The following is a 26729-nucleotide window of genomic DNA, read 5'->3' on the forward strand; positions in this document are numbered from 1 at the left end:
TTAAAAAAAAAACAAGAAAGGGGAGGATTTCCAGCCACCCGCTCCCTCCCCTTTTAGTCGCCTTCTACGACACGCAGGGAATACGTGGGAAGAATTCTTTCTCCCCTATCCCCAGGGATATATATATATATATATATATATATATATATATATATATATATATATATATATATATATATATATATATATGCTTCCCAACTTATGCAACTTAAGACCATCCCTACATACAACCGGAAAAAATTCAAATAAATAAATAAATAAATAAAATGTAACACTTGGTCATACATCCGCAGTGCTAACGGTTGCATGCGTACATTACTGAATGTCAGACGATCCCAGCATTGTGTACATCATAGCAGTTCTCACTCTAAATTACCATTTAGTAACCACGCATTATCCAAGTGAATCTAATGAATTTTCGTACTGGATTAAACCATTTTTGCATTGAACCCCAGAGAAGATGACGAACAAGGGGAAAAACACACCACGTTAATAAATCTGGCAAAAAGCCAAAGAAAATGCTCGATATGGAATTGAAAATGAAGGTAATCACCCAATGTGAATGAAGAAAATAATCATGTTACCCCCTGCTTCACGAGGTAGTGCCAGAAAAAGACAAAAAAAGGCCACATTCATTCGCACTCAGTCTCTACCTGTCATGTGTAATGCACCGAAACCACAGCTCCCTATCCACATCCAGGCCCCACAGACCTTTCCATGGTTTACCCCAGACGTTTCATATGCCCTGGTTCAGTCCACTGACCGCATGTCAACCCCTAATATACCACACTGTTCCAATTCACTCGATTCCTCGCATACCTCTCACCTTATGAATGTTAGGCCCCGATCGCTCAAAATCTTTTTCACTCCATCCTTCCACCTCCAATTTGGTCTCCCACTCCTTGTTCCCTCCACCTCTGACACATATATCCTCTTTGTCAACCTTCCTTCATTTACTCTCCATACATCCAAACCACTTAAACACACCCTTTTCTGCTCTCTCAGCCAAAGTCTTTTTATTACCGCACATTTCTCTCACCCTTTCATTACTTACTCGATCAAACCACATATTACCTTCATACATTTCACAACACATCCACCCTTCTCCATACAACCCTATCTACAGCCCATGCCTCACAACCATATAATATTGCTATAACTATTTTTACTCACCAAGATAACATTCCCTCCTTCCACACATTCTTCATCACTCCCAGAACCTTCACCCCCTCCCCCAGCATGCGACTTACTTCTGCTTCCATGGTTCAATTCACTGCTAAGTCCACTCCCAGATATCTAAAACACTTCACTTCCTCTAATTTTTCTCCATTCAAACTTACATCCCAATCAACTTCTCTATCAACGCTACTTAAACTAATAAACTTGCTCTTATTCACATTTATTCTCAGCTTTTTCCTTTCACACACTTTACCAAACTCAGTCACCAACTATGCAGCTTCTCATTCGAATCAGTGACCATCGTTGTATCGTCGGCGAACAACAATTGACTCACTTCCTTGGCCGACACTCAGGGGATAGGGGAGAAAGAATAATTCCCACATATTTCCAACGTGTCGTAGAAGACAACTAAAGGGGGAGGAAGCAAGGGACTGGAAACCCTCCCCTTATTGTATTTCAATTTCTAAAATTGGGAACAGAAGAAGTCAAGCGGAGAGTGTTCATCCTCCTTGAAGGTTCAGATAGGATATCTGGATGTGTGTGGATGTAACTAAGATGAGGAGAAAGGAGAGATAGGCAGTATGTTTGAGGAAAGAAACCTGGATGTTCTGGCTCTGAGTGAAACAAAGCTCAAGGGTAAAGGGGAAGAATGGTTTGGAAAAGTCATGGGAGTAATGACGGGGTGGTGAATGGACACGAGCTATAGAAGAAGCACGACTCTTGAAGCAGGAGTTGCGGGAGGGTGTGATAAGAGAGTAAGAAAGTAAATTCTAGATTGATGTGGGTGAAACTGAAAGTGGATGAAGAAAGATTGGTGATTATCGGTGTTTATGCACCTTGTCATAAGAAAGATCATGAGAGGCAAGTGTTTTGGGAGCAGCTGGGATAGTGCAATAGCAGTTCTGATGCACAAGACCGGGTTATAGTGATGGGCGATTTAAATTCAAAGGTGAGAAATGTGGCAGTTGAGGGTATAATTGGTGTAAATGGGGTATTCAGTTTTGAATGAAAATGGTGGAGCTTGTTGATTTGTGTGCTGAAAAAACAAATGATTGGGAATGCCTGGTTTAAAAAGAGATATACACAAGTATATGTTTGTGAGTAGGAGAGACGGTCAAAGGGTATTATCAGATTGTGTGTAAATTGATAGGCGTGTAAAAGAGAGACTTTTGGATGTTAATGTGCTGAGAGGGGCAGCATGGGATGTCTGATCAGTATCTTGTGAAGGCGAAGGAGAAGATTTGCAGAGGTTATCATAAAAGAGGAGAAAATATTGGAGAGAAGAGAGTGGTCAGAGTAAGTGAGCTTGGAAGTGAGACGTGTGAGGTAGTACCAGGAGAGATTTAGTGTATAACGGCAAAAGGTGAGAGCAAATGGTGTGAGGGGAGTGGGTGAGGAATGGGATGTATTTAGAGAAGCAATGATGGCATGTGGCATGAGACAGGTGGGAGGTGGGCAGATTAGAAAAGTGAGTGGTGAGATGAAGAAGTAAAGTTGTTAGTGAATGAGAAAAGAGAGGTGTTTGGATGATACTTACATGGAATGAGTGCAAATGACTGGGAGATGTATAAAAAAAAAGCAGCAGGAGGTCAAGAGGAAGGTGCAAGAGTTGAAAAAGAGGGCAAATAAGAGTTGGGGTGAGAGAGTATCATTAAACTTTTGGGAAAATAAAAATATGTACTGGAAGAAGGTAAATAACATGCGTAAGACGAGAGAAAATAGGTGAAAGGGGCAAGGGGGGAAGTGATAACAGGCAGTTATGAAGTGAGGAGATGGAGTGTGTATTCTGAAGGTCTGATGAGTGTTTTTGATGATAGAGTGGCAGATATAGGGTGTTTTGGTCAGGCTGGTGGTGTGTGAAGTGAGTGGGTCAGGGAGAATGATTTGGTTAAAAGAAGAGGTAGTGAGAGCTTTGTGGAAGATGAAATCCAGCAAGGCGATGGGTTTGGATGGCGCTACAGTTGAATTCATTAAGAAAGGGGATGACAGTGTTTTGATTGGTTGGTAAGGATATTCAATGCATGTATGGATCACGGAAGAGCCTCAGGATTGGCAGAATGCATGCATAGTGACACTGTACAAAGGCATAGGGGATAAAGGTAAGTGTTGAAACTACAGAGGCATAAGTTTGTTGAGTATTCCTGGGAAATTGTATGGGATGGTATTGAATTAAGGGTGGTAATGCTGTTTCCTATGGGGCAGGGTGGCGCCAGGAATGGATGAAGGCAAGCAAGTATGAATATGCACATATGTACACATATATACATTCCTACGAGTCCACAGGGAAAATGAAACACAATAAATTCTCAAGTGAACTTTCATGTAATAATCACATCATCAGGGGTGACACAAGAGAGAAATATAAACAGGCAGTTGATATACAAAGGAGAGATGTAGCTAGGATGCCATTTGGTAAACATGCGATTGTCCAAGATAGACAACAAGTGCATCATAAACTCATTCTCTGGACAAGAAGGTGAACTGTTTACAAATCTTATCAACAATAAAGTTATCCAATTTGTATAGATCATCAATGATATTAAGATTATACTTCTTTGTGTATCTAATAATAGAAGATTCAATGATATTCCTCATGGTAATGGAGTTAGAGGTAATAAATGAAATGGCATTACTCCAGTCAATACAATGATCATAGTTTTTAATGTGATTAAAGAGGGTATTTCATTCTTGTCCTGTTCTTATACTATATCTTTGTTGCTTAAGTCTAGAAAGATCCTTACCAGTCTGCCCAACATAAAACTTATCACAACTTCCACATGGCACTCTACAGAATTTTCTGGTGAGTTCCTGATTAAGATAGTCTTTATAGTATTATTGTTGCTAAAGGCAACATTTACATTAAAGGATTTAAGCAACATGGGAAGTAAAGTAAAATTATTATTAAAAGGGAGAACTAAAAGATTCTTAGTGTCAATGGGAGGTTTGGGCTCAACTCTATAAAATGATTTCTTTGCTAACTTAAGGGTTTTTATCAATGAAAGATCTAGGGTACTTTAACTTAGATCCAATAGAATATATCTTCTCAAACTCATCATCAATATACTCTGGACTGCAAATACGTAATGCCCTAAGGAACATAGATTGGAGTTATAATAATTCAACTCTGTCATGTTGAGATGAGTAATAATGGCTATATGAGCATACATTGGAAGATTTTCTGTATATGCTAAACTTAAACTTGTTTCCTAGCCTATGAATCATGCAATCAAAATATGGCAACAAACCATTATTTTTATTTTCTACAAAATTACTGTAGAAAATGAAAATAATGGTATGTTACCATTTTTCGATTGCATGATCCATAGGCAAGGAAACAAGTTTATGTTTAACATACACAGAAAACCTACCAATGTATACTCATATATCAATTATTACTCCTCTCAACATGACAGAGTCAAATTATCATCATTTCAATCTATGTTCCTTAGGGCATTACGTATTTGCAGTCCAGAGTTTATTGATGATGAGTTCAAGAAGATATATTCTATTGGATCAAAGTTAAAGCACCCTAGATCTTTCATTAATAAATCCCTTAAGTTAGCAATCATTTTATAGAGTTGAGCCCAAACCTCCAACTGACACCAAGAATCTTTTAGTTCTCCCTTTAAATGATGATTTTACTTTACTTCCCATGTTACTTAAATCATTTCATGTAAATGTTGCCTCCAGCAACAATAATACTATAAAGAATATCTTGATCAGGAACTCACCAGAAAATTCTCCTGGATGCACCCATAAAGTGCCATGTAGAAATTGTGATAAGTTTTATGTTGGGCAGACTGGTAAGGATCTTTCTGTTAGACTTCAGCAACATAAATATAGTATAAGAACGGGACAAGAATCAAATGCCTTGTTTAATCATGTTAAAAACTATGATCATTGTACTTACCGGAGCAATGCCATCTCGTTTATTAACTCTAACTCCATTATCACAAGAAATATCAATGGATCTTCTATCATTATATACACAAAGAATTATAATCTTAATATTAGTGATGGTCTACACAAATTGGATGACTTTATTCTTGATAAAATTTGTAAACAATTCACCTTCTTGTCCTCATTATAAGTTTATGATACGCTCGTTGTCTGTCTTGGACAATCACATGTTTACCATATGGCATCCTAGCTACATCTCTTTGCTGTATATCAACTGACTGCAATATTTCTCTCTTGTCTCTCCCCTGATGATGTGATTATTACACATAAGTGCACTTGGAAACTTAGTGTTTCATTTTCCCAGTGGACTCATGGGAATATACTTGATCACATGCAAAATTGTGATCCTTTCCAACATATACACATATGTACATATTCATACTTGCTGCCTTCATCCATTTGCGTTGCCATCCCGCCACACAGGAAATAGCAACCACCCCCTCCTCCTCCAGCGAGATAGCACCAGGAAAAGACAAAAAGGCCACATTCGTTCACACTCAGTCTCTAGCTGTCACGTAATAATGCACTGAAACCACAGCTCCCTTTCCACATCCAGGCCCCATAAAACTTTCCATGGTTTACCACAGACGCTTCACATGCCCTGGTTCAATCCAGTGACAGCACATTGACCCCGGTATACCACATCGTTCCAATTCACTCTATTCCTGGCACGCCTTTCACCCTCCTGCATGTTCAGGCCCCTATCACTCAAAATCTTTTTCACTCCATCTTTCCACCTCCAATTTGGTCTCCCACTTCTCCTCATTCCCTCCACCTCTGACACATATATCCTCTTGGTCAATCTTTCCTCACTCATTCTCTCCATGTGACCAAACCATTTCGAAACACCCTCTTCTGCTCTCTCAACCACACACTTTTTATTTCCACACATCTCTCTTACCCTTACATTACTTACTCAATCAAACCACCTCACACCACATATATATGTAACTCACCTTTAAAGCAATAAAATCAACTCAAAAAACACAGAGTTGAAAGCTATGTCTGCCAAGTGATAAGTGAAACCTGGCATGACATACATCTAACAGCATGGGGTATATATGTGGATATGTGGCAGTTGTTGTAGTCACTGGAATGTTTCCAAATGACAAAATAAATGGAAATATTTTCTAGTTCCGACTGGGTAAGTTGCACATCTCGGTTACATGGTAAAAATTTCTATTCAGTTAAATCCAACAGTGGCAGTGAAAGGAGAAAAGATATTGAGATATTGCCACTTATAAAAATCAGATGCCTGCTAGCCACCTCTACTCTGCAAAGTTTTTCTTATGATGAAAAGTTTTAATAAAATCACAAAAGAGGACATAACACTTCAGCGGAATATGATGTAATGCATCTAGAAACTACATGGAAGGAGAGTCACTTCTATAGTAATAAGTGTGAGAAGAAAGACGTTTCCATCCTCGCTGACAACCTGTGGCGTGCCTACAGGAAGATGTTACTTGCTCAGGGGTCCTGAAGCAATTCTACTTACCAATATCCAAGAATAATTATCTTACTATTTACACCATTTAGTAAAGACTTTAAGTAAAGTACTAGTAAGAGTTATTTTTCTTCATGTACAAAGACATGGGAATATTGGAAGTTTTTTTTTTTAAAGGGGAGGGAAATTCCACAACATATATGTCCAATCCCATTAAATCATTAGCACTATTGACAAATATCAAAAAGATGTCAGTACAATTCTTTCAAATACCTCTGAAAACAAAGAGAATATGTATAAAGATCATCTTGTAAGCAATATTATATAGACGATTTAAATAGAAAAAAAAAAAAAAAAGTGTGTTGGATGCAACTCATAAGAGCTTCTTACTAGGAGTTCCAATTTGTATGACAACCGCAGGGTTATTTTAAAAACAGTCAACAGGACTAGTTTTAATGCTAAAATGGCAAAAAAGGAAAGAAAAAATAAAATAAAAGGTAAATGAGCCTGTTGAGCTCTTCTCCAATCCTACCCATAACCTGCAGTGGAGACCAGAGCGTACTGCTGAGGGAGCAAAATGGAGAACTACACTCCAACATCTGTGAGGTGATGACTGAATGGAACATCTTTATGAACTACTTATATGATAGCAGGACTTCACAACAGAAGCATCATATTATATAAAAAGTTTCAGAAGTGGTTCTGAAGTAATATTCAGAGTAATATTTGGCCATCTGCTTCCCTCTCACTACCAGCAGGTCCTGGCTACACCCTTGATCCACCACTGCTACAGGAACACCAGGCCCGCCACTACCTCAACTCAAATGAAACACCAATGCAGAAAGTTAGAAGGAAAAACTAGAGTCCATAGCAAAAAAATAAATAAATATATATATATATATATATATATATATATATATATATATATATATATATATATATATATATAGGGAGAGGGGGGCTGGAAATCCTCCCCTCCCATTTTAATTTTCCATAAGAAGGAACAGAGAAGGGGGCCAAGTGAGGATATTCCCTCTAAGGCTCAGTCCCCAGTACTTAACGCTACCTCGCTTATGCGGAAAATGCTGAATAAGCATGAAAAAAAAATATATATATATATGTACACTGCTGGTTTCCAAATAGTAAATCAACATGATGTAGGAAGTAGTAACTTCTCTCTGGGCACCACAAAAATGGAAGCAAATCCCAACTAAATATGAAAATGTATGGAAAAAAGAAAATATAGAAGAAGGAAACAAAACAACCATCAGAAGGCAGCTGAGAGTAGTGGCGGGCATCTTCCACTTACGTCGTTTAGGTGATATTAACTTGACTCCTCCTGGTTTGTCGACAGTAAGCGGCAATGATGACACTGAGGTACGGGTGCGTTTGTCAGGAAGTGGGGTCAGATCATCAATAATTGAAGGACGTTTCATCCCTGAGGAAAGGCCTGCTCCACTCACTGATGGTTTCTTCTCAGTAGCCTTCTTCCCTGCCACACTAGGCAGTTTGGTGGGCTCATCAAGCAGCCCTGTGTTGCGAAAACCACGAGACTTGTATGTCTTCACAGAAGGCTTCTTTGCCTCAAGCATGTCAGCATCTGCAGAGCCCAAAGCATCTAGGAAGCTGGGCACAGTGGATTTCCTGGGGATTTTGGCTAACCCATCTACACTCAATGGTTTAACCTTCTCTAAAGTGGCCTTGTCTTCATCTTCCTGCTGTTCTTTTTTCTTTTTATCCTTCTCCCGCTTCTCTCTTTCCTTGTCTTTGTCCTTCTCTTTCTCTCTGTCCTTTTCTCTATCCTTTAACTTTTCCTTCTCTTTGTCTCTGCTACTGCTCTTTTTATCCCTACTACTGCTGCTGCTGCTACTACTTTTACTTCGGTCCTTATTTCTCTTGTCCTTGTCCCTACTACTTTTATGTTTATCACTTCTAGATTTATCATGGTCTTTGGAGCTTCTGTCTCTTGCTTTATCAGACTTACCACTACTGCTACTTTTGGAACTCTTACTACGATCCCTATCTTTGTCTTTGTCTTTACTATGATCACTTCTTTTGTCTTTTCCATTCTTCCCTTCACTCTTCCTCTCAGATTTATCACAAATATCCATCTGATCTTTATCTTCACTTGTCACAGATTGCACTTTGTCATCAACACATTCACCATTCACTTCACTTTTCTCTTTCAGTTCAGGGATAGTCTGAGCCTGGGTGTCAGGTGGCGGTGAAGGCATGCTGTTGCCTTGGGTGGTGACAGGTAAACTGGCTGCATTCAAACTGCCAGTGAAGGTAACTATAGTGTGGACAGCTGAAACTGTAGCTGTGCTGGTGGACTCAGTTGGTGGGGTGGTTGACGCCGGCATGGTGGTGGTGAGAATTGTGGTGGTGGTCGTGAGAGAACTGGTAGTGGTAAGGGTGCTTGTGGCAGTGGTCAAGGTACTTGTGGTGGCAGTAGTGGTGGTGGACAGGACTCCTGTACCAGTCACTGAGGAAGCAATGCTAACACCCACTGTGTTCTGACTATCCTCTGCTGCACTATCACTGGTCTCTAAAGAACTAGCAGCAGTATCAGTTGCACTTTCATCACTATGTACCTTCAATCCTGAAGCATTGGAAGATGATGCTCCTCTAATGACAGAGGTGATGGTAGCACTGACTGAAGCTGAAACTGAGCGAGCCTTCTCCACCTCTTGTTTGATGATACTGAGTGGCTTGTTATCATCACTGTCTGTTGAGTCCTGACTGAGACGCTGAGAGGACACCTTGGCTAATACTTGTGAACCACTTCGGATGGTGATGCGGATGGGTGTGGTGGGCGCAGGCGTGGTGTCACTCTCTGTTGAAGTGTTAGAGGATTCATCCTGACAAGACAAGGAAGAGCTGCCATCACCCCCTTCACCTTGTGAGGAATCTGCTCCTGTTACATGTGTGCCATCATCAGCCTCAGCCTCACCTTGACCTCTAACATCCACTGCTGACTGACACCTGAGTGTCTCCACCTTGTGAGTGGGAGCATCCACACTATCCTCATCAGCAGAACTGACAACGGAACTGGCCAAGCCCACACCAGCAGCTGTAGCCACCCCATCCCCCTGACGGACAACCTCCATCCACTTCAAGACTAAACGCGTGGCCACCTGCTGAACACCTGCAACCACAAATACCACAAAATATTATCTTCCACTAAGAATAACATGGAAGTTAAACAACAATTACACATTTTACAACTACATTTTATAGCAATTCACAAGTAAAAAAAAAAGAAAGAAATGGTTTACATGACAACATTATGATGCAAAATTCACTCTTAATATCCTATGCCCTACCTAAAATACTCAGAGCAATAACTATGAATGACAGCCATGAAGAAAAAAAATGCCATACAGTATAACATCACTTAGTGCTACTCTGAAAACCAAGATTGTTATACCTAGACTGGTGGAGTCCTTGGATAGCTCCTTGACGAGCTTGGGAGTGGTGTTTCTTTTCAGCCTGGCTACTGTCATGGGAGAAGTTTCAAGCAGGTTGAGCACCTGGGTAGCCAAAGGCCAGTTTCTTGTTGTCACTGCTTCCTGTAGCCATTGTCCCACTAGCTCCCAGCCACCCTCCTCATAGAACCTGTCACACAACAACAAAAAAAAGAACCATTACTTATTGAAGCATAATTGTCTTATATTGTGTATGTTTGTGTGCGTGTATATATTTTTTCTTATTATTATACTCTGTCGCTGTCTCCCACGCTAGCAAGGTAGCGCAAGGAAACAGACGAAAGAATGGCCCAACCCACCCACATACACATGTATATACATACATGCCCACACATGCACACACACATAAATATATATAACCTTTCCATGGTTTACCTCAGACGTTTCAGACACCCTGGTTCAGTACATTGACAGCATGTTGAAACTCTGTATACCACATCATTCCAATTCACTATTCCTTGCACACTTCTCACACTCCTGCATGTTCAGGCCCCAATCACTCAAAATCTTTTTCACTCCATCCTTCCACCTCCAATATGGTCTCCTGCTTCTTGTTCCCTCCACCTCTGACATATATAACCTCTTTTGTCAACTTTTCCTCAATCATTCTGTCCATTGTCCAAACCATTTCAACACACCCTCTTCTGCTATCTCAACCAAGCTCTTTTTATTTCCACACATCTCTCTTACCCTTTCATTACTTACTCGATCAAACCACCTCACACCACATACTGTCCTCAAAACATTTAATTTTCAATACATCCACCTTCCTCCGTACAACCCTATCTATAGTCCATGCCTCACAACCATATAATATTGTTGGAACCACTATTCCCTTAAACAAACCCATTTTTGCTCCGAGATAACAGAAAAAGTATTCATAAATTTTTAATTCAAAAACCTGTCTTTTGAAATGTGCCAGGTCACAGCCATTGAAAAATACATGAGAAGCTAAAGAGTTCTTTATGTTGGTGTGAGTATAGTCAGGGTAATGAAGGATGACTGAAACACACTTTGTAGACAAGTGGGTCCTTATTTCTGATAAGACATAGTATAATATGAGGGAACATACATCACAACAATGCACGAGGTCAAAAGCTGATCTAAAATACCCAGACTTGTGGGTAATAATAAAAGATGCCACAAGTCACTGGCTAACTAAATCAATATGCAATGAATGGGACATAACACAATCATTGGCATACGCTGCCGACTAGCTGACATGGTAACATTATTATAAAGTATGAGGTTGCATAGTTACAATCTCAACCCCCCCCCCCACACACACACTCAAAGCAATGTCTTGAGTGGACTTCTTGTTCTTAATCTGCTGTAAGTAGCGAGGCACTGGTTCACTGAGGAGGATAGGGGACTCGTGCATGGTAAGGGGGCCGTCTGTGGGACACTTCAAAGGACGGAGGAAGTGGCAGTTGCTCCACCATACACGACCACTAGGTAACCACACCTGGTAGTCCCACGACCTGCCAATACTCATAATGGTACCCCCTTTATCCTAACTAAGAGAGGTCGGATCCTGGACATGAACTTGCTTGCCGACACTCAACCTGAGAAGGGGACAGGAGTGCTCATTGTATCTGGCTGCAGCATCCTGAGCACACTTAGTGGCTCAGAGGTCACATATTTCAGTCTAAACCTGCAACTCCTTTGAGAAGGACTGAGGGAGAGCAGGGCTTTAAGAGTGAAGGGGGCATCCATACAAGACTTGGGCTGGGGAACGTCCAGTGTGATTAGGGATGTTGCAAAGCTTTAGCAGTTCCCAGTCGAAATTCTCACAGTCAATATAACCAGAAGGAGCCACTTTCAGGATGAGGTGTTTCACAAACTTAACAGCAGCCTCAGCATGGCCATTAGACTGTGGTGTTGAACTCCCAACAGTCAAGGAACACTGCAAAATCCCGACTCATGAACTGGGGCCCTCTAGTAGTCCTCAGATGCATGGGAACACCTAGATCACAGAAGTAAAGTTGGAAGTTGCAGATGGTGGCAGCGGACATTGTATCATTGCTGCCTGGTATCATAACAGGCCAACCAGAGAGAGAGAGTTGACGATGACAAGAAAAGGCTTCCCTGATGCACTGAAGATGTCGGCTGACACGGACTCAAAGGGCCTGGTGGAACCGTTGTCACCAAGTAGGGGCTCCTGTTGTTGGCTGGGCTGCAATATCTGGCACAGCTTGCATCCATGAAGTGTTCACTATGTCCAAGTTGATGCTAGGCTAGAATACAGTCTGTCTTGCTTGTTGTTTGGTGGCCTCCACTCCTCAGTGGTTGTTATGGAAGCGATCTAAGATTTGGCAACATAAGGCAGCAGGAATGACATGACCCATAAAGGATGAGGTCCCCATCATAGTAGTCCTCATGCAGTTTCTAATACAGGAGCAATAAGTTATGAAGGTCGCAGCAGTGACAAGGGAAACCGTTTCTCACACAATCAGCAAGCCTGACATAGGATGGGTCATTTCAAGCCACAGTCTATAGATCCTCCACTGCCTTGTCATTGTCAGGTGAAAACTCTGAATGCTGGAGGCTGTAAAGGGACTGTGTGGCCCGTACAGTAACAATGGTCCTGATAGAGACATCAGTTTCTCTGCTTAGAGCTTCATCCTCTGGAGTGGGGTGGCTTACGGGGAAAGGGGCAAAGCATCTGGGATACAGAGCTGCTTACCCACGAGCCACACTGCTGTGAAGAGGTATGCTGAAAGCTTTATCAGGCGTTGGAGACAAGGGTTCTCAATCACATCCACTGAGTAGTGTTTAAGGACTAGTACAATTGGGCGATGGTCAGTGATTAACTCAAAGTGTTGCTGGCCAATGAGGTAAAACCTGCACTTAGTCATGGGCTATAACACAGCCAACAATTTGAGCTAAATGGTGGCACTGTATATTTCTGTGTCTGTCAGGAACCTGAGGCCACAATGAATGAGTCGGAACTTCCTCCCACTGTGGTCTTGGAGTAGAGCATATCCAATGCCATACAAGTGGGAGGCATCAGTCTCCAAGACAGTGTGCAAGGCTGGGTTACACATAGTGAGGACAGACGGACTTGATGGGATCTCTTTCACACACTGGAACACCGTGTCATGGACTGGGGTCCAATAGAAAGTCCTCTTGGGGATCATCAGGGGAGGAAGTGGTTGTGCAGCTGCAAAAATCTCCGGAGAAATTCTGCTAATTGGTTGAGGAGTCCCATAAAGGATCAAAGGGGCCTTGGCAATATATGAAGCATCTGTATGGAGTGATGAGCATTGTCAGTGGCTAGTCCACCTCGGCGAGCTCAATCTGCCAGTAGCCACATACAGTGTAAACAGTTGTGAAGCATGCCTTCACGTCTACACTGAAAATTATTTCAAAGGGCGTGGGAGAAGGATGTGTTGGACGTGACATCTGGATATTTAACTTGAACAGGTTGGTGGTAATCCTAACTCCACCATTGTTCTTGGCAACAGCTACCACAGGGTGGTACCATGGAGACGAGTCAACACCAGCTGGGGTGATGATACCCAGGGTGACTATAGAGTCCAGCTCATTTCACTGACTCACGGAAAGCTTGGGGAATCAGCCGAGGGGTATGGATGGCAAAGGATTTTGCATCTTCCCTCAGATGCATCCTCATAAGGGGTTATCATGGGTTTGAGCAGTATGGCCCATAATGCAGCCTTAGTCACTAGCACATCGCAGAATTCCCAATGGAATTATTCTTGATGAGCTGAAGGAGACATTTCATTAGTGAGAGGGAGCAGTAGTGATGTATAGGAATGTGGTGCGATGGCAAGATGCTCACTGCGTGTACCCTGTTTATATATTTCACCTCAAGGATGGGCTTAGGAAAGTCCTTGGAAATGATTGCTAGCTCCTGACAGTGTTTGTATGACAAAAGAGTCAGAGTGCCATCGTGCACATCAATCCAAGCATAGCACGACCTCGTGCCAAAGGTAATGTCCGCTTGGAAAAATCCTAATGCTGGAGTCATCTCAAAGCCATTAGTTGTGAAGCATTTAGCCTTGGGGCAGTTTGAGGTTGCACTTGGAGAGTCCCAGATGTTGTAGATGTTGTAGACCTATGACTGGGGCATCAGCACTAGTGTTGGGAATCATCCATAAGCAAAATGACATGGTACCATGGGTGATGGTGACACTGATAGGCTGAGGGAAGTCAGTCCTGAGCCACGAGGGTGAGCCCATCTGTCTGATACAGCTTGAGTGTTGTTCAGGGTCCTGTTGTGTCTGACCAGGGGACTGAGTGCATGCCCCGCTTGTGGTAGAGCACTGCTTATAATGCCTTGGGTCTATTTTGAGCACAACACTTGTCATAATTGCCTATACAACTCCACATCTTACTCTGAGTGTGTTTAGCAGGGCACCATACCATGTGAGACCAGAGGTCCTTACGACCACAAAAGTTGCACATCACCTCGGCATCTGGTCATGACTGTGACCCATGCTGCTAAGCGCAGCTGTTGCAATAGTCACTGGGCAGGAAAATAGCCATAGCATTGAGGGCTTTCTTTTCCTCTTCTTGTATTGCAGCATGGCCTTCACTACAGCTGGGGCACTGAGTCCACACAGCTGAAGCTGTGCACCTTGCAGCCTCATAGGAGTGGCACATCATCACTACATCCTGCAGAGAGAAGGAAGTGTCAAGGAACATGAGGTGTTGCACCAGCTCTTCATCCTTGACGCCCATTAAAATCACTTGCTTGATTTTTGTTTCTTCACAATGCTGGTGCGACCTTTACAAATATCAACTCCCTCAGTAGCTCTCTTCAGACATACGTAAAAATTGTCAAAAGTTTCACCTTCCATCTGTCTGCAACTGTTGAGTTCCCATCTATGCAGTGCTTCAATGCAGTGCTTCAATGCACTGGCCCTTGATGTACTCTTGTGAGACGTCTCATCAAGCATGGCCTCCACAAATGATGCAGAATTTGGGGGCACCTGAAGTGTATGCTATAAGACGTGCCGAGTCTTGTGTGACAAGCACATACATAGTTGTATGAGCTGTTTTGGCTGTGGCAGGCTATGAAGATCCATCATTGTGGCATAGTCCGTCCATCTCTGACTCCACTTTCTGAAGTTCTGGTAAGTAACATCAGGTGTAAGAAAAGGTGGTGGCTGGGCGCCCAAGCTGCTTAAGGTGGTGCAGGAGTGGAAAGGCAGTCAGGTGGCATCATGGGTGCAAATCCTGGGCTAACAGACTATGCAAGAGTTGATGAAACTGTGACTGGGGTGGCAAAAGTTTTGGGAGTAGAGCCTCGAAATGAGCTGTGTCTTCTTTATGACGCTGAGCTTCCTCCTCCATTCTTCACATTTCATTTTCCTTGTGCTACAGTTCATCTTCCCTGCAATGTTGTTCAATCCACTTCATGAACAAAACAATGTCTGTGATGGGAGGTGAAGGAAAATGGGAAGCTGTTGACAGTGCTTACCACAAAGCATATTTTATTTCTAATACAAACCAATGCCTCTACAGCTCGAATTGGTTGTACAGTAGGTGTGTGTGTGTATGTGCACGTGACAAGACTGAGGCAGTAATAATCAAGGAATGAGGGGGAGTGGATGCATCATCTGCGCTCCTGCCAGCCAGGAAACAAAGGGGTCACATAACACCCAGAGAATGGCCACGAGAGAAACACAATACACTAACACTGCACTCGTGGAAAAGCACAAACACTGTCACTACACACACATACCCTATTAAAATCATCTGGTGATTGATGAAAGCTTGGTGTTTTTTAGGGGACAAGTTACTTTTTTACAGTTTTTTCCTCCCAAGAGGCATTGCTACAGAATCAAGTTCTTTGTCCTCTGTGACTGTCAAATGGATACATCCTCGATATGCAAGTATAAACAGCCAGTGACGGGGATATTCCAAGTGTCTAAGAATGACCTACTAGGATTTTAGTGGGAACGTAGTGAAATGTTACCATTCCTGGAAAAAAACATGTGCTATAAACAAACAATTACTAAACATCACTAAACCTTGCCAAACTCCTTTGTATCATAACACTAGCTTATGCAGCACACTCGGGGAAAAAACCATACCAACATTCCTCAACACTAGAGAATGCCATGACATGCAATTCAAGGGGTCTGAAGATAACATCTTTTGGTTGATGGATGGACAGAAAACCTGTGCATATCCACTCAACAGTGCATCCAGGTAACACGGTGTCAAATTACAAAGTTGACCATATCATGGAGGAGAGAGTGATGAAGTCAAAGGCCATTATGGATTACATGTGAACATGCATTTGGTTGACAAGAGTGATATCCAGGTTGGGACTATAGACTGTTTGAGGAAAAACACAAAATGGTACAAGAAAATGTTCTTTCACCTGCTGGATAATACATAACAAGCCTACAAGTTGTACCTTGTAAAAACTGACAAACAAGTATCTCTCAGGATCGTCGGCAAAAGTGACACAACAATTTCTAGTGACTTATGGTACATTAACACCTACTGTATCTGGCCATCTAAAGACAGGTCAACCAACCGCTTGTTAGGTCGAGATTACATCTCAAGACACTATCTTGAATATCTTCCCATGGATGCTAAAGGTTACAAATGACAGAGGAACTGTATCATGCAGAGATGTCACCACATGGTGCCCAGGCTGTAATGCTGGTATGTAAGTACCCTGCCTCCAGGACTATCACAAACTCAAGAAGTGAACAGTTGTAAATAGATGTACATAGCACTTGTAAATAAATGCATAAATGATAAAGTTAGTATAAAACAAAAGTGATGGCAGGAGTCCTCAAGCCTCATCCTAGGGAAGCCTGATAAGTTGCCCACCCCGGGTCCTCCCATGCTGCTACTCCCACAGCCAGCTACGATGCAGTATTGCACAAGTAACACCTCTTACCTTCATTTTTCATCCAACTCTATCAATTCATGCATGTATTGACTTATTTCTTGATACTTTATTATTCCTAAAAGGTGCTGCCTCACACATATATATATATAAAAAAAAAATGCCCACTTTTAATGGGTTAAATAACCTCTGGAGAAAAAGCCTGTTCTGGAATTCTTCCCAAGAGCCTGGAACTGACTTGCAACACACCACTCCATGAAAGTGGAAATAAAGCAATCCCAAAACTCTACTGACCAACAGCATTTACATCGCACATTAAAATCTTCAAAAGAGTCCCAAGAAGCAAGCTGACTGAATCTATGGAAGTGAATAGGCTACATAACCCATGACAACATGATTTTAGGGTGGAAAGATCTTGCCTATCTCAGTTTCCTGACCATTATAATAGGATTGTTAAAGCTCTGGAAAACAAAAACAAAAAAAAAAATGCTCAAGTGATTTACACAGACTCTGCTAATGTATATGCCAAATGTGACCACAGTATCATATCTCTTTTCTTAACGATTACCTCTCCCACAAATAAACAAATGCACTCATATGCTGAGAAGTCAACTATGCATTCATCCATATCCTTCAATTCTTCTTCTCTCACTCATCTGTATCTCATCTTGCACAGCTTCCTTAATAAACTCAGTCTTGGACAGGATATCTCAGTGGGGAGATGAAATCTAGTTATGTGTAATGCCTCCAAGACCCAGTTTTTACCCATCCCTTCAACGAAAACTCCTCACAACTCTCATCTTTCCTTTAACTGTTCTGTAATTCCACCTCTTGACTCAATGAACATACTTTGCGTTACTGTTAACATCCACTCTTTCTTGAAAACCCCACATACTGGAAATAGCTAAGTCTGCTTCTAGGAAACTGGGAGTCTTTCTTTAGATGTCAAAATTTCTTTTCTTCTGCATCCTTACTTAACAGAGTTGAGTCAAAAGCAGTCTAACTTACAAACTCTCCCAAATACCTTAAAACTTGACCCTCTTGCCCTATAGGTATTACTTTGGCTTTTGCTCCTGAGATCTGGCTGCTTGTGTGCCCCCACCACCTGATCCACACATCCTCTACCATTTTTAAAACCACACTACTCTTCCCTATACCCTCTCAGTCAATACCCTCCCTTACAATCTCCCAAGAATACTCAACAAACTTATGCCTATGTAGTTTAAGACACTCACCTTTATCCCTTTTGCCTTTGTACAATGGCACTATGCATGCATTCTGCCAATCCTCTGGCACTTCACCATGATCCACACATGCAATAAATATCCTTACCAACCAATCAACAACAGACACCCCCCTTAATAAATTCTACTGCAATACCATCCAAACCCACAGCCTTGCTGGATTTCATCTTCCACAAAGCTTTCACTACCTCTTCTCCCTTAACCAAACCATTCTCCCCGACCCTCTCACTAAGCACACTGCCCTGACCAAAACATCCTATATCTACCACTCTATCATCAAACACATTCAACAAACCTTCAAAATACCTACTCCATCTCCTTCTCATTTCATCACTATTACTTCCCCACTTGCCCCTTCCACCGACGTTCCCATTTGTTCTTGTCTTATACACATTATTTACCTCCTTCCGAAACATCCTTTTATTCTCTAAAGTCTAAGGATACTCTCTCACCCCAACTCTCATTATCCCTTTTTTAACCTTTGCACCTTCCTATTGACCTCCTGCCACTTTTACACATCTCCCAGTCATCTGCACTCCTTCCTTGCAAGTATCATCCAAATGCCTCTTTTCTCTTTCACTAACAACTTTACCTTCTTACACTTTATCACATACTCCCACAACTGCTTCTGGAGTAGTGTTACTCCTTCCTCAGCTCTTGTCCTCTCACCAACCCCTGACTTTACTCCCAAGGCTTTCCCAAACTACTCTTTCCCTTTACCCTTGAGCTTCATTTCACTCAGAGTCAGAACATCCAGGTTTCTTTACTCGAACATCTTGGTATAGATCCACACACATTCAGACACCCCAATCTGAGTCTTCAAGGAAGATGAGCACTCCCCGCTTGACTCCTTCTTCTGTTTCCCATTTTAGAAATTGAAATACAATTGCCATGTTATTCATCTTTGCATTTAAATCACCCATCACTAATACCTGGTATCTTGCATCAAAACTGCTGAAACATTTTCCAATCCTGAATCTCCTTTTCATGGACAGGTGCATAATCACTTATAATCCCCCATCTCTTGCCATTCACTTTCACTTCTACCACATCAGCCTTGAGCTCACATTCTTGCAATCTTTCATACACTTCCACAACCTCTACTTAAGCAATAAAGCTACCCCTTCCTAAGTTCTTCCCCTTACACCAACTTCTGACTTTACTCCGAAGACATTTCCAAATCATTCTTGCCCTTTGCCTGGAAGCTTTGTTTGGAGCATTGTTTCACTAAAGAGCCAGGACATCAGGTTCCTTTCCTTAAACATTCTACCTCTCTCTCCTTTCTTCTCATATTGGCTACAATCACACACATTCAGACCCCAACCTATGGATGAGCACTCCCTATTTGACTCCTTTTGCGTCATCTTTTAGAAATTGGAAATTTCTAACACCTGAAGTCTCCTTTTACAACACGCATGGAATACAGAGACGGGATTCTTTCTCCCATAAAGGAGGTATAAAATTAATCTTTGTAATATTTGCTCATGTTAATCTTCATTAAATTCCATTAGGTTCACTTCTGCCTATTTGTAAATTGTCTAAGTCTTTTAATATCCCCATCTAATAAGTTTCTGATCCAATCATATTCCTTACTCTTGTGTCATTAGCAAAGCTCCTTATTATACCTTCCTTTATTTTGTTGTTGATGTCTCATCATTATTACAATAAGTGCTCAGGCTAATACTGTTCCCTGTCATGTACCAGAAGGACCTCCTCATCCTCCTCAGACATGGTTCCATTTGCTACCACTTTAAACTTTCTGTCAGTTAGAAACATTTCAACTCACCTTCCCCTTAATGTCTTGTTTAACTATTTTCTGTAACAAATGGGTTTGAAAAGCCAAGAAAAACAGCTTCCATTTTTTTTTCCTTGGACTAAACTTTCAAATATACCATAATAATACACTATTGAACAATAATTGGGTTTACATACTAATTCCTGGCCCAAATCATGATGGCCTTTGTTTTTGTTACTATTCTATGATCTAACCTTTGTTTTCTATTTTTTGCTCTGTTCATGTATGCAAGCAGTAACTTTGGATTCCTTGCCACAAAATGCACAGTTTTTTCTTCATTCATTTTTTGTTCTATGGGATTTCAATATTTCTATACCTGCACTCTTCATTTTCTCATCTGGTTATAATTGTCTCGTTTCTTTCACTGTTATCCTCTTTTTCTTTGTCATGCCTCTCTTCTATTCATCCACACTTATGTCCTAAGGTATTTCCCATTTAGTACTTTATCTTTGGTATCTGTTCAATGATTATTCGGCCTTATCTCCTGCATTATATTTTTTGTCACAAATACCGTAACCAATGAGGTTAGGTGCTATTGTGAATAGGTCCAAAATTGGGGAAAGTTGTTACATTCCAGTACCTCAAGGGGATACTCTAGTTTTTCTTACCCCGCCTTCTTGTGGTGACCTCATTAATACACCCTTTAGGGGTGGAACTACAGGGGGTTCGACCTCTATAATACACCCCTTTAGGGTGGAACTAAAGGGGGAGGGGTTGCCGAACTCCATCAGGGCAATCCTTTTAAATGCATACAAAAACCTGAAGTGTGCTGGGACTTTTTAGTTTTTTGGAATATTTTGGAACCTTGCTACTTCTGGAAACATTGTGCTGGGGATGCTCTGCCAGTGGCCTGTCAAGGGTGAGGCACAAAAGGCTAAGAAGCAGCACTGGAGTCTATCAGTTGTGCTGAAGAGTAAAAGAGAAGAGCAACTGAAGGTGATGGTGCTGAATGTAAATGGGATGACTCGTGAGACTAAAAGCAGGGAGTTTGTGAAGAAGTTTAAAAGTTGTAGCTTAGATGTGCTGAGGACTGGGGAAACCCATATCCTTAGGCAGGGCACATGGAGTGAAAATGGAAATAATGAATGCAAGTTAAGGAAGGGCATGGAAGGAGGAGTGATATGGACAGGAATGAGTGAAAATCATCAGGGAAGAGGGAAAGAAAGATGTGTAATTCTGCTATCACCAAGAGTGAGGGAGTGTGTTACAGATCCAAGGATGGAATGGATCAAGAATAGTGTGGTTAAAAGAAACAACGGAACTGTGAAGTATGCATGGCTATGTGTATTGCTGTGATGATAAAGACTGTATGAGATAAGGATGAAATGAAGCTTTTCTAAAGAAACTTGAATGACTATGAGAATGAGAGAAATGTGGTTGTATTGGGAGATATGAATTTGAAATAGGGATGTGATAAAACTGGTGAAATAGTTGGTAAATAGGGAATGCCTGAAGTAAATAAGAATGGGAGTCATCTTGTGGATATTTGTGCTGAGAGAGGTTTATTTCTTGCAAACATCTTTTATCAGCACATGATCATCCATAGATATAAATGGATGAAGAATGATGGAAGAGAAGAGCAAAGGGTTTTGATTGAACATGTGGCACAGGATGAAAGACTGAGGAAGGTCATACTAAATGCTATGAGCTAGGAAAGGTCTTAGGAGACTCTGATCATTTTGCAGTTCTTGAGGGAATGAAGATCAGGGAGAAGTTGAGATATGGTGTAAGGAAGACTAGAGAGTTAAAGGTGTGAGAAAGCAAAAATGAATCAAAATATGCAGGGAGGAGTATGAAAGGAAGGTAACTGAAAGCTTAGATGGAAGTGCAGTGAATGTAGGGATACATTCACATCAATAAGGTGTTTAAAATGTTTAGAGAAATATTAAGAAAGGTTGTAGAATTAGTAGTTGGATACAGGGTCATGAGATTTAGAAATAAATAGGGTAATGCATGGTGGACAGATGAGATTAGAAATGCTGTGGAAGAGAGAAAAAAAAAAGGCATATGGTAGATTGCTGGATATGAATGTACCAATGGACGTTCAGCAAAGGAAGGGGGAAGAATATATAATATGTAAGCAGAATATTAAGGAGCTGATGGAGGAAAGCAAAGAAAGAGTAGACAAAGATTTTACAAGAAAGTTGAGAGAAAAGTTTAGGAAAATATAAGAAATTGCAGTGGATGGTAAAAAAAAAAAAAGGAGAGAGAGTTGGAAGTAAGAGTGGAGAATGTTAAGGAAAGAAGTAACAAAGGGGAGTTGCTGAACCAAAAGGAAGAAGTGATAGGAAGATAGAAAAAGCCTTTTGAAGAACTGATGAATCAGGGAGAAGGGAAGGCAGCAACTGTTACTTGCATGGGTATAGAGAAGGGAAGGCAGCAGCTGTTACTTGCATGGGTATAGAGAATGGAAGGGAGAGAATACAAGTGCAAGGGCCTAAAGCAAAAAGGGAGGGAAGACAGCCAATAATGAGGGTGAAGGCAGGAAAGGCACCTGGAGTAGATGGAAGTATGGCTGAAATGCTGAAGTAAGGAAGAGAAAGTGTGATGAAGTGGATGCATCTGATATGCAATTCAGCAAGGAAACAGAAACTTATGCCTGGAGATTGTGTGAAAGCTATTACTGTTCCTTTATTCAAAGGAAAAGGGGTTAAGAATGTTTGAAGTAATTATAGAGGAATAACTGTAACAGGAAATGCGAATGCAAGAGTGATGGAAGTGACTGAATGCAGAATAAGTGAAGAGGAAGGGGGGTTTAGGAAAGGTAGGGTATGTATGGATTTCAGATTTTTGATGTAAAGACAACCATGGAAAAGTATTTAGCAAAAGGTTGTGTGCAGCTTTTAAAGATCTGGAGAAACTGTTTGACAGACTCGAGTGGAATGCCTTATGGGATATGTTAAGGATTTATGGTATGGATAGAAAACTGCTGGATGGTGTAAAAGCCTTCTATAAAATAGCAATTGCATGTGTGGGAGACCAAATTGGAGGTGGAAAGATGGAGTGAAAAAGATTTTGAGTGATCGGGGCCTGAACATGCAGGAGGGTGAAAGGCGGGCAAGGAATAGAGTGAATTGGATCGATGTGGTATACCGGGGTTGACGTGCTGTCAGTGGATTGAATCAGGGCATGTGAAGCGTCTGGGGTAAACCATGGAAAGCTGTGTAGGTATGTATATTTGCGTGTGTGGACGTGTATGTATATACATGTGTATGGGGGTGGGTTGGGCCATTTCTTTCGTCTGTTTCCTTGCGCTACCTCGCAAACGCGGGAGACAGCGACAAAGCAAAATAAATAAAAAAATATAAATGTCTTTGTGTGTATACATATATATACATTGAGATTCCTATGAGCCCACGGGGAAAATGAAACACGAGAAGTTCCCAAGTGCACTTTCATGTAATAATCACATCATCAGGGGAGACACAAGAGAGGAATATAACAGTCAGTTGATATACATCGAAGAGACGAAGCTAGGACGCCATTTGGTAAACATGTGATTGTCCAAAACATACGAGCGTTGTATGTTTTGGACAATCACATGTTTACCAAATGGCGTCCTAGCTTCGTCTCTTCGATGTATATCAACTGACTGTTACATTCCTCTCTTGTGTCTCCCCTGATGATGTGATTATTACACGAAAGTGCACTTGGGAACTTCTCGTGTTTCATTTTCCCCGTGGACTCACAGGAATATCTTGATCACGCGCAAAATTGTGATCTTTTCCAATACATTGAGATGTATAGGTATGTATATTTGCATGTGTGGACGTGTATGTATATATATGTGTATGTGGTTGTTTTGGGCCATTCTTTCATCTGTTCCCTTGTGCTACCTCACTAATGTGGGTAACAGCGACAAAGCAAAATAAATGAAAAAAAAATAGATATATATACATTTATTTATATTTTATCCCTGGGGATAGGGGAGAAAGAATACTTCCCACGCATTCCTCACATGTCATACAAGGTGACTAAAGGGGACGGGATCGGGGGGTCAAACCCTCCCCTCCTTGTATTTTAACTTTCTAGAAGGGGAAACAGAAGAAGGAGTCACACGAGGAGTGCTCATCCTCCTCGAAGGCTCAGATTGGGGTGTCTAAATGTGTGTGGATGTAACCAAGATGAGAAAAAAGGAGAGATAGGTGGTATCTTTGAGGAAAGGAACCTGGATGTTTTACCTCTGAGTGAAACGAAGCTCAAGGGTAAAGGGGAAGAGTGGTTTGGGAATGTCTTGGGAGTAAAGTCAGGGGTTAGTGAGAGGACAAGAGCAAGGCAAAGGAGTAGCACTACTCCTGAAACAGTTGTGGGAGTATGTGACTGAGTGTAAGAAAGTAAATTCTAGATTGATATGGGTAAAACTGACAGCAGATGGAGAGAGGTGGGTGATTATTGGTGCATATGCACCTGGGCATAAGAAAGATCATGAGAGGCAAGTGTTTTGGGAGCAGCTGAATGAGTGTGTTAGTGGTTTTGTTGCACAAGACCGGGTTATAGTGATGGGTGATTTGAATGCAAAGGTGAGTAATGTGGCAGTTGAGGGAATAATTGGTATACATGAGGTGTTCAGTGTTGTAAATGGAAATGGTGAAGACCTTGTAGATCTATGTGCTGAAAAAGGATTGGTGATTGGGAATACCTGGTTTAAAAAGCGAGATATACATAAGTATACGTATGTAAGGAGATGAGATGGCCAGAGAGCGTTATTGGATTACGTCTTAATTGATAGGCACGCGAAAGAGAGACTTTTGGATGTTAATGTGCTGAGAAGTGCAACTGGAGGGATGTCTGATCATTATCTTGTGGAGGTGAAGGTGAAGATTTGTAAGGGTTTTCAGAAAAGAAGAGAGAATGTTGGGGTGAAAAGAGTGGTGAGAGTAAGTAAGCTTAGGAAGGAGTCTTGTGTGAGGAAGTACCAGGAGAGACTGAATGTAGAATGGAAAAAGGTTAGAGCAAAGGACGTAAGGGGAGTGGAGGAGGAATGGGATGTATTTAGGGAAGCAATGATGGCTTGCACAAAAGATGCTTGTGGCATGAGAAGCGTGGGAGGTGGTTTGATTAGAAAGGGTAGTGAAAGGTGGGATGAAGAAGTAAGATTATTAGTGAAAGAGAAGAGAGAGGCATTTGGATGATTTTTGCAGGGACAAAATGCAAATGACTGGGAGATGTATAAAAGAAAGAGGCAGGAGGTCAAGAGAAAGGTGCAAGAGGTGAAAAAGAGGGCAAATGAGAGTTGGGGTGAGAGAGTATCATTAAATTTTAGGGAGAATAAAAAGATGTTTTGGAAGGAGGTAAATAAAGTGCGTAAGACAAGGGAGCAAATAGGAACTTCAGTGAAGGGGACTAATGGGGAGGTGATAACAAGTAGTGGTGATGTGAGAAGGAGATGGAGTGAGTATTTTGAAGGTTTGTTGAATGTGTTTGATGATAGAGTGGCAGATATAGGGTGTTTTGGTCGAGGTGGTGTGCAAAGTGAGAGGGTTAGGGAGAATGATTTGGTAAACAGAGAAGAGGTAGCAAAAGCTTTGCGGAAGATGAAAGCCGGCAAGGCAGTAGGTTTGGATGGTATTGCAGTGGAATTTATTAAAAAAAGGGGGTAACTGTATTGTTGACTGGTTGGTAAGGTTATTTAATGTATGTATGATTCATGGTGAGGTGCCTGAGGATTGGCGGAATGCTTGCATAGTGCCATTGTACAAAGGCAAAGGGGATAAGAGTGAGTGCTCAAATTACAGAGGTACAAGTTTGTTGAGTACTCCTGGTAAATTATATGGGAGGGTATTGATTGAAAGGGTGAAGGCATGTACAGAGCATCAGATTGGGGAAGAGCAGTGTGGTTTCAGAAAAGGTAGAGGATGTGTGGATCAGGTGTTTGCTTTGAAGAATGTATGTGAGAAATACTTAGAAAAGCAAATGGATTTGTATGTAGCATTTATGGATCTCGAGAAGGCATATGATGGAGTTAATAGAGATGCTCTGTGGAAGGTATTAAGAATATATGGTGTGGGAGGCAAGTTGTTGGAAGCAGTGAAAAGTTTTTATCGAGGATGCAAGGCATGTGTATGTGTAGGAAGCGAGGAAAGTGATTGGTTCTCAGTGAATGTAGGTTTGCAGCAGGGGTGTGTGATGTCTCCATGGTTGTTTAATTTGTTTATGGATGGGGTTGTTAGGGAGATGAATGCAAGAGTTTTGGAAAGAGGGGCAAGTATGCAGTCTGTTGTGGATGAGAGAGGTTGGGAAGTGAGTCAGTTGTTGTTCGCTGAAGATACAGCGCTGGTGGCTGATTCATGTGAGAAACTGCAGAAGCTGGTGACTGAGTTTGGTAAAGTGTGTGAAAGAAGAAGGTTAAGAGTAAATGTGAATAAGAGCAAGGTTATTAGGTACAGTAGGGTTGAGGGTCAAGTCAATTGGGAGGTAAGTTTGAATGGAGGAAAACTGGAGGAAGTAAAGTGTTTTAGATATCTGGGAGTGGATCTGGCAGCGGATGGAACCATGGAAGCGGAAGTGAATCATAGGGTGGGGGAGGGGGTGAAAATTCTGGGAGTCTTGAAGAATGTTTGGAAGTCGAGAACATTATCTCGGAAAGCAAAAATGGTTATGTTTGAAGGAATAGTGGTTCCAACAATGTTGTATGGTTGCGAGGCATGGGCTATGGATAGAGTTGTGTGCAGGAGGGTGGATGTGCTGGAAATGAGATGTTTGAGGACAATTTGTGGTGTGAGGTGGTTTGATCGAGTAAGTAATGTAAGGGTAAGAGAGATGTGTGGAAATAAAAAAGTGTGTG

General features: G+C 41.4%; 1 protein-coding gene across 1 annotated transcript in view; it reads right to left on the reverse strand.

Moving 5' to 3' along the window:
* Positions 1-26729, reverse strand: part of LOC139762956 (uncharacterized) — a 405421-nt gene that overhangs the window by 145734 nt on the left and 232958 nt on the right. Inside the window, exons 4-5 of the mRNA XM_071688281.1 lie at positions 10014-10201; positions 7893-9731 (exon numbers count right to left, since the gene is read on the reverse strand). Coding sequence (XP_071544382.1) covers positions 7893-9731; positions 10014-10201 — 2027 coding nt within the window. The remainder of the gene's footprint in view (positions 1-7892; positions 9732-10013; positions 10202-26729) is intronic.

The sequence above is a fragment of the Panulirus ornatus genome, chromosome 45 (assembly GCF_036320965.1).
Source record: "Panulirus ornatus isolate Po-2019 chromosome 45, ASM3632096v1, whole genome shotgun sequence".
Classification (NCBI taxonomy): Eukaryota; Metazoa; Arthropoda; class Malacostraca; order Decapoda; family Palinuridae; genus Panulirus; species Panulirus ornatus.